We start from the raw sequence: 15052 nt of genomic DNA, 5'->3' as shown, positions 1-15052 counted from the left end.
GTATATATGTTTAAAATTCACTAATTACAATTTACTTAATTGAAACATCATGCTAATTTATCACAACAGAAAAAAATTAATTAATAAAATATATCCAGAATAAAATTTATTAAGTATGTTATATATAAATTTGGGATAAACGCTGAATTGTTTACAATTGTTAAGAACATTCCAATTAGCTTCTACTTTGCATGATTTCTTGAGTACCGTAGTTTCTCTAGCTGTCTCAATTCTGACTTGCCAACATCACTGCATATTGCAGCTTAAATCATGAATAATAGAACCAAAAGATCGAAGCGAAATAAAGATGAACACACATTTTAAAGAACTAAACCATATAATTTGCAAACATGTTGCCCCTCATACGGACATCATCCGAGTGCTAAAAACTATTACTGAAAAAAGTGCTTATAGGCCTATACAGACTGCATTCCCAGTATTTCCAGTTTATTTCGTTAAAATTTGTATTCATTTTGATTAACCTTCGATCTCCTGGTTCTATTTATCATGAGTTAAGCTACGTTCACATCAAGCCCGGATCCGCTCCGGAGCCCGGACAAAAAATCGTGAGGTGCTACGTTTTTGAACGCTGCGTTCACATCGCTGCGTTCACATCGCGCACGGAACGCGAATAAGCGCCCCGTTTGAATAAGCGTCCATCTCGAATAACCGCCCCTCCTAACGTGAAAATTCCCTTAAGCGCCCCGTTTGAATAAGCGCGATATCTTAAGATTTTCTTTTCAGCAAGTTAATAATCCAATCAATCCTTGGACTGTGGTTGTTGGCATAATTGAGCTGCAGAGTGGAAACACATTCTTCTTCGGTCAATATCAAAATGAAGGATATTTCTCTTGGACAGACGAGAGCTCCGATCCCTGGACAGACAGTATATTTACAACTTTACTCTTTTTACATATTTGTCTATGCCTAGTCCTACCCCTTTTTTTCTTTTCCGACAATTTGCACCTTTAGCACATTCTCATCTGAGTTTTCAAATAAAAAATACAATAATCCTGCCATCCTGCTAATCTCAATCGGCCGATGGCCAACAAGCTAACCACTACCCACCACCACTAATTGCATCTGCTATTTTGCTGTTATGTAAATATTCACGCATTCTTGTCATGAGCCATGTTCTTTGGACGATTATCTTTTCCGCCTAACCACCATTCGTAATGTCCTTATATATTCATTCAAAACACGATTCACGATTATTTCTCTGGACTCCGGACCGGAATCCAGGCTTGATGTGAACATAGCTTTAAGCTGCAACAGTGATGTTAGCAAGTCAGAATTGAGAAATCTACAAAAACTACTCAAGAAATCATGCAATGCAGAATCTGTTCCAATTTTCTTTCTTTTTTTTCTCTGCTATTGAAGTTTATGTTGATACTATTTAATTGCATAATTATATTTATTGGCATCTTGTTTTAAATTCCTCTGAAATAAACTGCAGAAGTTGGACAAACGTATGCCTTTTTGCTGTATATCATATCTACAATGAGGACACAGGTCAATTCGGTTTTATTGGATATAGTATTTCGTAAACACATTCATCGTCCTGGTAGTATACATAAAATTCGTGCTGAGTGTTTATGTTTTTAACATGGCTACTGCGTCAGGATACATAATACTCAGTCATAACATTTACATCTTCCATATTACTGATATTTTCACGAACATAGGCTGTGTTTACATAATTAAACGCGTAAAAGTGTGACCGTTTCAACGAGAAGTGCAATCATCTATATATAGTAGGCCTATAAGAAATGTAATTATCTATATAACATTTTATAATTACAATTTATTTTACAATTTGGTTATCACGGTTATAATACTTCAACGCTTGACACTCCTTACTTTGTTTGTGTTAGATTGTCTATAGCCTTTAAATATTTATTTTATATAATTTTTGTTTTAGTTTTATATAGTTTGTTGCTTCTTTGCTTTTATTTTTTTCATTTTGTTTTCTTTTGCTTTCTTTGGTGTTGACAAGTCTTTACGTATTTCTTTACTTGTAGCAATGTGTGTTATTTCAGTGTCCATGACAGATGAATATCATACGGGTCTGCTGACGACACTTTTTAATGGGTCGAGATACGACACGCGAGTGCGTCCTGTCCGGGACCCGAAGACCGTCACGGAATTGGAACTCCAATTCTTTATTGCCCATGTGCTGGATATGGTAAATACAAATTCTCATGCTATATATTATTACGTGTAATTGCCTATCCAGGGATAAGAGACCATAATTCAGCAACACAGACACAACAACGCTACTAAGTATTCAGATTCTGAACCGATCACGCTGTTCTTAGACTTTGTATAACCACCTCATAAAGCCCCGAATCTTAAATTATGACTACTGTATATGTGTAACTAAATTCCTATGGGCCAGTTTTATGTATTCATTTTATAGTGTAGTGCCTGAAAGTAGTGGTGGTAGTAAAAGAGGTAGGATCGAGTGGTAGTAATAAAATAGTAAGTAGTAGCCCCTTGGATATTATTGCTAAGTTCCTGCAAAAAGATAGGACAGCAGACGTACGTGAGCTTGTGTGTTTAAGCGGGAATGCGCGTATTCAAGTTCCTAATCTGATTGGACAATTGTTATGATACCGGTAACTGAACTATCAGTTAAGAGCCCACGTGGTAGGAGCTCAGCGTAGAATCAGTGGTGGCGGCAGTGGCCCTGGACCCTCTTGTCGCCCGACGCCACGACGAGGTCGTCAGACCAAAATATTAATATTTTCCTATTCAAAACGTTATTTTGATGGCCAGTCCCTAATATTATGTTCTAAAACACAATTTTGGGACATTAAGCCATACAAATTCTGCTCATGAACCCTATACTAGGAATTCGTATTCCGGGACCCTGATCAAGGCTCTAGTCGGCTCCATGGTTCGGATCCCGCTGTCGAATATGTCGGACTCCTCGTCGGAAAATTTATGGAGCCACCACTGCATGGAGTGTGTTTTCAGACTCTAGTTACTGTATGCGAAATGATGTGTGCAAAGATTTACGCTTATTTCTATATTTCAATCTGATTAAAAAAATAAAAATATTATGATGCTGGTAACCTGATCAGAGTCATTGGTGAAGCCGTTTCTAATAATTTATTATTTTTTCTGTTTAATCAAGGATGAACGAAAGCAGACACTTACCAGCAGTACTTGGTTGACAATGGTGAGTTGATCTGAGTAAAACATTAACAATTCGGCCTCTAGCAAGAGATTTCAGGGGCGGGAGGACCTTTGAGAACCCAGCCAACACAAAAGTAGGCCGATCACAACGTTGTGTGCAAAGCCAGAGCCCGGGTTTGGGTCTTTTATAAACACTCTGCTCCTCGAATAACCCTTTCAGGAGAGTTAGGCGAGTTAAGGACCATCCGTTGTATGTTGTAGTTAATTGAAGTCGTATTCCCTTCACTGTGGCTGCCATGGGTCCACAGGGACTCTGCCCAAATTTCCACAGTGTATTATATTTGAGGACAAAATAAAGAATATTATTATTATTACAGTATTATATTTAGCTTGAAAATACGTTTCACGCTTCTCTCCCCATCAATCACGCACGTCTGTCTGTCTGCCCGATTGATGGGCTTGTCACCTGAGGCCTATGATGCTACAGGCCTCATTTGGCGGATTGATTGGAGAAGTAAGATGCAGATTTTATGTTTTAAATATTTTCGTGCCGTATATCTCACAATTTGCTAACCCAAGTTTATACAAAAAAAAAAAAAATTGTGAAAAGTAATAAAAAATATTTAAAAAAAGTTTTATTAGGCCTAATGTGGGGAGTGAAGTTAAATAGCTTGGTTAGTAGGATGCTCGCCTACGAATACCAGGGTCCTGGGTTCAAATCCTCTCAGATCCCAGACTTTTTTTTATCACGACAAAACAACTCCACTCTATAAAGGCTCAATATGAGACTTGGTTTATGTAGAGCATTATGTTTACAGTATATGTCTGTCACTTTGGCCTAGGCCTATCTGATAGGGCAGTGATTAGGTCGGTATTGGTAATCCTTGGCATGAAATTGTAAAAAAAATGTTATCGTAGCGAATTGAAAGCAAGGACGAAAATGTTGATGTTGGAAGTAGTAATTATTTAGCACTAATTTATTTTAATATTTAAAGTTTCACTTAAAATTTTGGATAGAGTTTACATTTGGTTATATCGTTTTCGTTTTTTGGATGCATCATTTTTTATTGTCACTGGGGCCCAACATCAAAATAAACTAATAGGATTACTTAGAACATGTTTTATCCGATTGCACAACGCACATGAATCCCAATGTAACGCACTGAATCCTAACGTAACGCACTGAACCCCTATGTAACGCGCTAGCCTCTCTAGAATTTCTTTATTGTTGAAAATCCGTGTGATAAATGACGTTCGAATAAAATTATATCAAATCGCTTAATTTCTAAGTAGGTGATTAGGTACCAGATTTCAGCATACATAACTTACAAACGTAGGGCATGAACAGAACTATAAATGAAGGAAGCTATCTCCTGACAATTGCATGTTTTTCTAAAGATGCATTGCATGTTGAAAAAAAAACTAACTTGACCATTTACATTGATTCAGCAAAGAAGAAAACCATTAACTAACAGCCTTGCGTCTATCTAAATAGAGATTACATTATTAAGAGCGATTGTCTTAAATATTAAGTACGCAGCAATAGTGATGTGTTATATATTATTATTATTTCAGCATAACATAGCACAAGACACTTCAGTTGTGCGTGTTTGCACGAAAAAATGCTGCAATGAAGAAGAGAAGTATATACCTATGAAAGTGGAAAAGGTGTCACACTAAAGCCCTGTTCACACTATAAAATTGTAGGGGACAAATAAATGTTAATATGCCCATATTTGGGAGTAATATCACATAATCATGCCCATATATTGGCACATAATATAAATAATATTGAGCATTTGCAGCGCGCCGGTATTCTTTCCGCGGCAACGCTGATGGCGCGTTGACTTCTCCGCGCCCAAAATCGACATTTCTTAGTCAAAATATTTTAAGTCCTGATTTAAAGGATGTCACATCACACAAATTTGTTACATAAAATTTGATAATGTGGACAGAACTAAGGGCTAATTAACTAGATCTTGATCCTATCTGATTTTTATTGATTACAGATTTGGATGGACGAATTTCTGACATGGGAACCGAGCGAATACGGAAATATAACAAAGATTGTTGTACCGGCTAAAAATATATGGCTTCCTGACATCTATTTTTACGAGAGGTTTGTTTTTTTTCCCCCTATAATTTGCTGACTTGAATTGAGAAGTTGAGTTGTGAGTAAAGGCGCCTTCTACCTGTCGTTGCGCTCTAAGTCACATGTACCAATATGCTTCACTAAATTATCGCAGACGATGACTTTAATGTTGCGTTAGCTTGCATCATTAGCTTAAACACTGCCACTAATTATTATGAGCCTTTTGTGAAAATAAGACGTTGTCAAGTATCTTGTGATTTATGATAAAAACAACACTTCCCGATCAAAATTATGACCTTAATATCTTACAAAACTAACATTGGTTATATTCTAACAACTTAATGCGTACGAAATTAAGAAATCTATTGTCCATGGTTATTAATTCGCGTCCATAGAATCCAACTCATTTCCTTGAAGTTGTAGTTAATCTGTTCCCGACAAAGCTGAGCGTGAAGTGTTAACGGCTACTTCTGTCGAATCAATAGAAAGCTTTCGATTGAGAACGTTCCTCGTTTCGTGGATTCTTGGACGCAACTTGACCAAATCAACGTTGAACGTGATGCTGATTGTATGGAAACCAAGCTCACATAATCAAGCTACGCATTGCCAATCGCATCTTTTAGCCTGGGCCATAAAAATCGTTACACGCTATCGCCGACTTCTTTGGCGACGATGATTAGCCAATTGAATCAGAGATTGCGTAGCTGTCTCCGCGATTACGTCGGGGACAGCTACGCAGTGCAGGATTGCAGTGAAAACGCTGTAGCGGCTGTGTAGCGATTCCATGAAAAACCAGTCGCACTGGATATTTACATTTTAACAGGCATCTGGATGACCATCATCTTCTACATTATTATTATTTTTGTTGTTTTTGTTGTTATACTGCAAAAAAAATATAACATGTTTTTTTTTCAATTATCAAAATGAGATCATTCGCGGGTCTGAAACTTCATTGACTTTATTTAGGAGCAACATGTTTACAATGACAAGTTTGATGGAACTTCGACTTTCCTATGACATTAATTGGCATTTCTCGACTAACTGCCAACAGATCTGTATGTTGAACATCTGAATAAGCCGACTGGCTGACGCGTTAGCAAAATATCCGGCAATAAACAGAACCACGCCATCTAATCGTTTCGTAATTGAGATTTTTGTGCGTGACGGAATGAAAGAAAAATGATGATGATGATGATGATAATGAGGATGAACACTCCAGAACATGTGAGATGCGTGCAGGGCAATACAGTACAAAGAACTAGTTCATCGGTGAATGTAGTTTAGAACATGTCACTCATTCTTGATCATTATAGGCCTGCCGACTATTTTATCTTTCACGCGTTTGAAAAACTGGTATTGATAAACAGATTTATTTAACCAGATCCGGCTTGCACTTCTTGATTGTGCCGTTTTTAATTGATTTTTGACATGCTACACATGTTAATAACTGGTATAGGGCCTACATTTTTACAGCTTATGTATGAACATAAACTAAAGAGCGAAGAGTGAGGTTTCGGCCCGTTTCCACCCATTTTTTTTTTCCATCCGGCGCTCGCCCTCAACCCTCCTCCTCCACCCTCCTCCTCATTGAAAATGTCCGAAACAAAACATCACGCTCAAGTTGTTAAAATCACTTTATTTTGCGATCTACCAACCCTCACTTAATCATTAAACCCCCACCCCAACTCACCTTCTCATCCCCACTCTATTTCAAGACCACTGATACCCCACTGATAGTATATTTCTAATTTAATACATATTTTAAAAACACAGTACTTAATAATTGTATATTCAACATAGACCAATGAATTCCTATAGAATCATGTCAAATATAACACTAAATTGGATGACGTCATACGTTGTTGGGAGCTTCAGCACTTCTCAACTATCTATAATATTCCATTTTATTATTAATATGGACCCACAAATTTAGATATCACGGTAATGTTTTTACATCTCGGATTTTTTCTGCTGGTTCTCGTAAACATCCCCCGGAGACCAGCTGTTGGTTATTAGTTACATATAACACGATTTGCTGATGGGTAATTCTGTCCCCGAAGACCGCCACTTCCAAAATATCATTTTTCATCTAGACACTATTTGTCACTTAAGCCACACTTTAACTGTTAACTTATTCGGGATTTCGCTCACTTTCAACTACACTTTTCTAACAATATCCAGTTAGGCTTATATTATATTTTCATTTTTAATATTTACAACCACATTTCAATATAATCTAATACGGTGATATTGTGGTATCTTTTGTATAATTATATTAACATTTTGTATTTCCCCGTTTTCCTGATTTATTTTAGGTTTATTATACGACAGTAATTTATAAATAATACAATCAAGCAAGTCATACAAAATAATCGTCATAGGCATATGCATACAATTTATTTTTGAATTAAGTTTGTTGCAATCAATTTAATGTATTTTTATAGATAAGTATATTTTTATAATAATGCATAATAATGTATTTTTTTTTTGCAATTGTTGCAAATGTTGGTAATACTTTTAAATTTTAATGACAATAATTGTACATAGAATGAACAGCTTGCCTGTAATAAATTTAATGTTATGTTTTTCTTGTATAATTAATGTATTGTGATTCCTGTTTATAATCTTTTCAAATGTTGATGCTTTAGTTTAGGCATAAATTTATTTCGTTTAATGGCTTGTAATCTCTTCCGTTTACATTATAAATTCAGATAATATTCAACATTTTTTGTTGCCTTCTGGGTGCTTTTTATACCAATAAATAAATACAAATTTAAAAAAATTAAGTATTCAAATTTTAAAAAATTAATAGAAATATGTGATGGTGATGTTACACGTCTTAAAAATCAATTTTGCGACAGGTAGATAATGAATGTTGTTGATCGCAAATGGAATGCTAGTTTTAATACGATATGGATTCATATTACAATATACGTGAATATATGTAGGCCTATTACAAGAAAATTCAGTACTATTTGATGTTCATTAGTTGCTTCAAATTATTATTCGACTTAACATTAAAGAAAAGAAGTCATCTTGATTATATTGGGAATTAACGACGTAAAAGTTAAGGAAGACTGATTAGAGAAGTATTTTAATAAAAAAAAAAATCTTTTGCAAAGTCTTTATTAGAGAGATGGATCGCGTTTGTAATAATAATACGACCGACATTTTGTCCCCGAGATTTTAACCAGGCAATCAATTAAATCGAACATGAATTAGATTTAATAGGATAAAACGTATTTTGTATTGTCGTTCTTCTTTTCACTGAAGTCCTAGATTAGCTAAGCATGTTTTAAATTTGGTATCCAATATCATTGGTCTGGGTTCTGGTTTGAAATTTAATAATAAACCAGACAAAAACGCGCAACTAATTTGCTTACAATGAGACTAATGTAGATAGTTACGCATAAGTGATCCTAAACAAGGCATACTATGCTCCCAGACAGAAATGTAACTGCCCATGACTGACGCTGCGCGTCTTAAACTGCGGTGGTGGACCTTTCCTTGGCTTTATAATTTCTCATAACCTTTCTTGGAGCGCACATGTTGATATGATTACTGCTAAGGCCTCAAGACTTTCTGGTTTTATAAAAAGAATTGTCCGATGCAATAACCCCGTTTCCCTGATGTTACTTTTTAAGACCCTTTGTAGACCTATACTTGAATATGGAATCCCGGCATGGTACCCTTTTTACGAGGGCGTGCTTCAAGGAGAAACCGTGGTACATGCGTCAAAGTCGTCGGACGAAGTACGACTCATGTCGAGCATGCTCAAAGAACTTGGTATCATCAAAGACCTACTCAAGAACAAAGCTGGAGAAGAACGAACCACAACTCAGTCCAACCACAAACGGATCAAGAACGAGTGGTTGTTGCTGTCAAGGGTACTGGACAGATTCTTCTTCTTCGTGTACGTAGTTGGAAACTTATTAGCCCTTTTCTTATTACTTATCGGCATTTATAACTAGGTAGGCCCTGTCTCTTATACACATCTAGATGTGTATAAGAGACAGGGCATACTATGCTCCCAGACAGAAATGTAACTGCCCATGACTGACGCTGCGCGTCTTAAACTGTGGTGGTGGACCTTTCCTATCATTCGATCAAACAAGTTGTCGTAATCTCGAAAGCTCCGATGAGGGCAGTATAGAGGCCCTAGAGTATGTAAAAAACAAAGCAAGAAAAAAACAGAAAAGAGAGAACAGAAAAAGTAAAAACAAAAGTAGTAAAATACAAAAAGTAAAAATTAAACGTAGCTGAAAAGGTGAGTTCTGGGTTTGGTTATTCTACGCTAATCGTACACTGCTTAATCATTAATATTTAATATCGTTTGTTGCAGCGCTACACAATCGCATCGACACTTCATGGAAACTGAGTTGGCCAAGATCCACTACAACGGGAAGATTATGTGGGGCGCACCCGTCATATTCAAGGGTTACTGCTTAGTTCGAGTCAAATATTTCCCATTTGACAACCAAGAATGCCAGATGAAGTTTGGTCCGTGGCAGCATAGTGGCCACGAATTGATTATTAACGGCACCGGTAAGAATATCTAAACTTAAGCTGCGTTCACATGGGATCCGAACCGAAATTCGGAGCGTGTTTCAGATGTGCGCTGAGCGCCAGCGTCCATATTTTTATACGCGCGAGGATTCGGTGTGAATGCAGCGTTAACCTCTCGTCAAATATTCTGTCTGCAGAAGGGTTTAAAACATATTTACTATTTTTTTTTAAATGTTATTCATTTATTTAAATGGGTTAAACTACTTTTATTAGCTGCGATTGGGAATTAAAGTCTGAAAATATCAACTTTGTCGTAATATCAACTTTGTTGTTAAATTAAAAAAACAAAAATACACAAAAGAACATTGATAGTTAGGCACAGTAGTAGAATTTCTGACAACGAATATTAGTGCTCCGAATTTAATAAATGATACGTGTTTATCACAAGTACCATCTAGAAGGAATGATTATTCATAGTAGTACGTCTGTTTTGTCCGTTAAACATTTTATTTACACAATAATAGAGTACCGCTGACATTGGCGCCTTGCATTTAAGCAGCGACGGCTTCAGGCCACACTTACTCGTTAATTGTAAGATACATTTCAACATCATGTGCATAGGTTAAATAATGTTCGAAATTAATACTCATTGGGGTAAATACGTGTATTCTTTAGAAAAGTAAGGTAAACAATTATCCAATAATACTTAAAATTCATAGGTATACATAATATTTAATAAATGATAAATATGATTTTTGATGAAACCGTTGAAGAGATATCTTCCTCCGTAGAAAAACATACTTTACTCTTCCTTTAATGTGGGTTTTCATGAAAGAATATCTATATGTACTTTAGAGGCCCTAAATTATTTTTCGAAATTGATTTTTTTTCAGGATATGCGGATGTGTTTGTCAGCAATGGTGAGTGGGATATGTATGATCTATCTGCTAAGAACAACGTCGAATATTATCCTGACGACCCTGGCGTACCATTCACCGATGTTACATTTACAATCTATTTTCAACGTCGGTCTCTATATTACGTATTTCATCTAATCACACCTTGCTTCCTAATTGCAATTATGGCATCTTTGGCGTTCCTTCTGCCACCTGAGTCCCAGGGCAAAGTGAACATGGGTGTCACATTTTTATTGTCTATGACTGTGTTTCTGATGGTTGTGGCCGATGCTGTGCCGCATACAAACGAAGTGCCCATTATCGGTAAGAATATCTCTTTAAATAATATGATCCCAATGACATTCTCACATGTGAGCTAGTATATTATTACAGATAATCATCAGTGGCATTGTGTCGTATTTAAATGACAAGAATATATGATTACTTATTATAGCAAGTCAATTTAATTATACATGATTATATAGGCCACTAAACGTCTTCAAGAGGCTCCTTGCTAGGCTGCATATACAAACACAAGGGACTTTACTAATAATGACTTCATTTTCTCAATTTCTTTCCTAGTATTCATGTCTCTATTTGTACGTGGTTCTATTAAGTACTTCATATTTAACCTCAAATTATATTTGTTATTGTCATGCAGGTCAGTACTTCGCCATCACCATGATTCTTGTGTCCCTTTCCCTACTTATGAATGTAACTGTTGCTAGTTTGTATTACCGCGGGAATGAGGGCAGATACTTACCAACATGGGCGAAAATGATGATCCACCGGAGAATATTAGCGATTTTGCGAATCCCAACTAAGCACTTGCAGTTAAGTGAAGATGATTCTTCGCCAGGTTATGGAAAATACTACATGATGCAGGGCCGAAAACACAAAGAGCGTAACGGTTATATGAAAAAAACTAAAGATAAATTCAACGAAATGCACATGACACCGTTAGTAACGCCGCCGTCTTACGAGGGCGTGCTTCAAGGAGAAACCGTGGTACATGCGTCAAAGTCGTCGGACGAAGTACGACTCATGTCGAGCATGCTCAAAGAACTTGGTATCATCAAAGACCTACTCAAGAACAAAGCTGGAGAAGAACGAACCACAACTCAGTCCAACCACAAACGGATCAAGAACGAGTGGTTGTTGCTGTCAAGGGTACTGGACAGATTCTTCTTCTTCGTGTACGTAGTTGGAAACTTATTAGCCCTTTTCTTATTACTTATCGGCATTTATAACTAGGTAGGCCTGAATCCTCAAACGCAGAAATCAAAAGCGATATCAATATTCATTCAAACGTATAATGTGTGGTCAAACCTAAGTAACCGGTCGCCATGATGATGACGTTAGAGAACCGTGTCGGTCGAATGTATGGCACAACTTCACAATGTAGGCCTATGAGTTGTGCATCAAAATTACTGACAGCCCGCAGTTTACAGGAGACAAAAATGCGTGTATGGAACATTGATACATCGTATATATATGTGCCTGTATGTGATTACAAAATTAAATTGCTTTGCATAGTGTAGGCCTATAATTCATCAGAGCGACCGATGTTGACTTCTTTTCTGTAAATCCGAGTCATGCAAATCTTTGTTTCAACAACCATACTGTTGTTAAGTATCAATAACGGTACAGCAAGAGATACTGACAATAAGTAATGTATACTACGCAAAGAGGTTATATATCGCTCCCAGGATAACCCCATTTCTTATGTTTGCTATAATGATTTAGCAGCACTAAATCTACAAAAACTAAAGAAATTGTGATTAGGTCAGCACAACTATCCATGTGGCAAGACGTGAGTGATCATTATTCAATTACATGACATAATCGCCAATATTAACATGTAGCTATTATAACATTGTTATGGATGGTTAATTGGTGAGGCGTTTGTAGACCGTGTACTCCCGGGCACAGTACGACCTTATACGAGCAATAAAGATGTTTGGGTTAAGATGTTTGACGCAAACAATTCTTGATTATTGGATAAATTACGACGGAAATACAGTAATGTTGTAGCAATTGTGTCTACTTAAATCCGACGATTTTTGTTTTTCCTTTTGCACGAGAATTATGCTTTCAAATGCAGTTGACGTTTATTGTATATTTTCGACGAATGCTTTACTTTAAACTGCCTAGAGATCAGTTTACTTAAAATCTAAGAAAATTTGTTCCAGTTAACACGGCATCGCATTAACATTAACGAATTATTAGCCGGCAACGACTGTAAATTATGATTCTTAAGTACACGGCAAGCGTTTGTACTCCGTGAACTTCTAATATAGCAGGCACATCAATGCTTGCTCTAACTAATTCAGATGCATCGCTCTAAAGTAGTCCTACTGTATGTTTATATACGATTAAAGGCTAACTCAGATAGCGTCGTACGACGCAGCCCGACGCGATTTGTTGTCGCGTCGGGCCTGTGTGAGTTAGACGCAGACGCGATGGTGTGCGTCGGGGGCAGTCGCGTCGTAGAATATTAAACATGTTTAATATTTCTCACGACGGCTTAAGACTGTCCCCGACGATAAATCGGGTCGGGCTGCGTCGGCCGACGCTGTCTGAGTTGGCCTTAAGATACGTAGACACGCCTAGCTTTAAAGTCTATTGGATGACACGCGCATTACTAATTTTTCAAAAACTGTTAAGATAAGTTACACCAACCAACCCATACATCAACGACAATAACATAATTGTGAAACCAATAAGTGTAAATACAATTATAAATTCAGTCAATGTGAGTGATATAAAGGCAGCATTATCAACTATTAAATGTATGAAAACTAGAATGATTAAGCCATTAGTTGAAATGTTTAATGGTAAAAGTGTGTCATATTTTTTTATATAAATAAACTTAATGTCATTATTGAAGAAAAATTGTTAAGAAGGTTCACACATTCACACTCGTTAATTTTTAATTTTCATCTTATAATTTTGGTTCTAAATTAAGATATAACAAAGACAAGTAAAAATAGCATTTGTCAGCAGCAAACATTAGAGTTTCCGCACACCTAATAAAAATAATAGTGAGGTTCGCACGCGAACGCATACGGTTACAGTTAGTGTGACGGATACGTCACCATTTATGACGTTATACGCCGGTTTGCTATCCGCTAAGCGTGTGGACGACACGCATATGTCTCACACTATACGTAAGTGAAAAACGCTTAGGAAAATTTTGGATTTCTAATAAGATCTTCGTTTTTTTTTTTTACATTTTATAGTAAGTGTAAAAATTAAATGTATCTTTGAATACGTACGTGCCATTTTTGTGGCATTTGAAGACAGCAAATTACGATAGGATGCGTCTCATTTTGGGGTATCAAAACATCGGCGACTCGATGGAGTGTAATGCATATTTTTTATATAAAAAACTTAATGCCTTGTGTGCATGTCTTCTACGGTATGGTATTGTCATAAACAATAGAGCCTATAACAAAATAACCAACTTTTCTGGGTAGCAAAGACAGGAGTATAATTCGGCTACCAATTTCAATTCCCAAAAACCTTACATAAAACTTTGAGAAGCATGATGAGAGAAGAAAACGGAGAATAGACCACCTAGGCCCTAGGTTACTTAAGGCGCTAGGCCTAAGCCTACGCTTGAACTGCACTGTGATTGCGACAAATCCAGAATGGCTACCGACCGTTACGGATAGCTAAACGTATGCGTAAACGTATTCGTTTGCGAAACCTCTCTAATGTTAGAAAGTCATATCTCGTTTATATACAATTAAAATGCGGAGCCATCAATACCATTTATGCCTGTGCATGTCATTAGGTACTAAGTTTAAAAGGCTATTGTAAGTGTGTTACAAAAGTCAAAACACATCAGCGAAATCATTGTGAAAACAATTTATGATGGTAAAGTGATATAAAGGTAGTGACTGCATGTTTTTTATCAAAATGATTGTATATATAATAAAAAAAACTAGAATGAAGAAGCCATTGGTTGAAATGTTTAATGGTGTATGTAGGTCACATTTTTATTTTCAAAAGATCATGACTGTATTGAAGCAAATAATTCTATTTCGACACGTTTACCTCGTCCATATTTTATTGTTTATCAGAAATAAAGAATTTTATTGAAGTATAAAAACAAATATAAACACTCTAGACTTAAAATAGTTCTCTCATGACAGCTGATAGGCTTTCCAACGCGCGCGTCCATATTAACTAAGGATACTCGTCGCGTCATAGCTGAACCCTGAATGTACGTGCGTCATACTGCACGTCATCGTGTACGTCATATTCATCGCGTATATGACGGTTCACAATATAGCAAGGTAACGCAAAAATGGTTTTATTGCTTAGGCCTACTTTCAAAACTTTTATGTTTTTTGTAGGCCTATATAAGACTATTAAAGCCAACTTTGGCGTTAGTTCGCGTTTAATAAGT

General features: G+C 36.5%; 1 protein-coding gene across 3 annotated transcripts in view; it reads left to right on the top strand.

Annotated features, from left to right (window-relative positions):
* Positions 1-13638, top strand: part of LOC117105867 (neuronal acetylcholine receptor subunit alpha-10-like) — a 15415-nt gene extending 1777 nt beyond the window's left edge. The window contains exons 2-7 of one of the 3 annotated variants that reach the window (XM_033247181.1): positions 2040-2185; positions 3140-3184; positions 5151-5260; positions 9576-9778; positions 10633-10959; positions 11297-13638. In XM_033247181.1, the coding sequence (XP_033103072.1) occupies positions 2040-2185; positions 3140-3184; positions 5151-5260; positions 9576-9778; positions 10633-10959; positions 11297-11889 (1424 nt within the window). In that variant the 3' untranslated portion in view covers positions 11890-13638. Of the gene's footprint in view, positions 1-2021; positions 2186-3139; positions 3185-5150; positions 5261-9575; positions 9779-10632; positions 10960-11296 lie in introns of all 3 variants that reach the window. The other 2 variants (XM_033247180.1, XM_033247182.1) reach the window with 2 other exon arrangements.
* The last annotated feature ends 1414 nt before the right edge of the window (positions 13639-15052 follow it).

The sequence above is a fragment of the Anneissia japonica genome, unplaced genomic scaffold (genome assembly GCF_011630105.1).
Source record: "Anneissia japonica isolate Jap-2015-1 unplaced genomic scaffold, ASM1163010v1 scaffold287754_len4335492_cov202, whole genome shotgun sequence".
In the NCBI taxonomy this organism is placed as follows: domain Eukaryota; kingdom Metazoa; phylum Echinodermata; class Crinoidea; order Comatulida; family Comatulidae; genus Anneissia; species Anneissia japonica.
The sequence above is the reverse complement of the archived record's forward strand: the minus strand, read 5'-3'. Positions and strand labels throughout refer to the sequence as shown.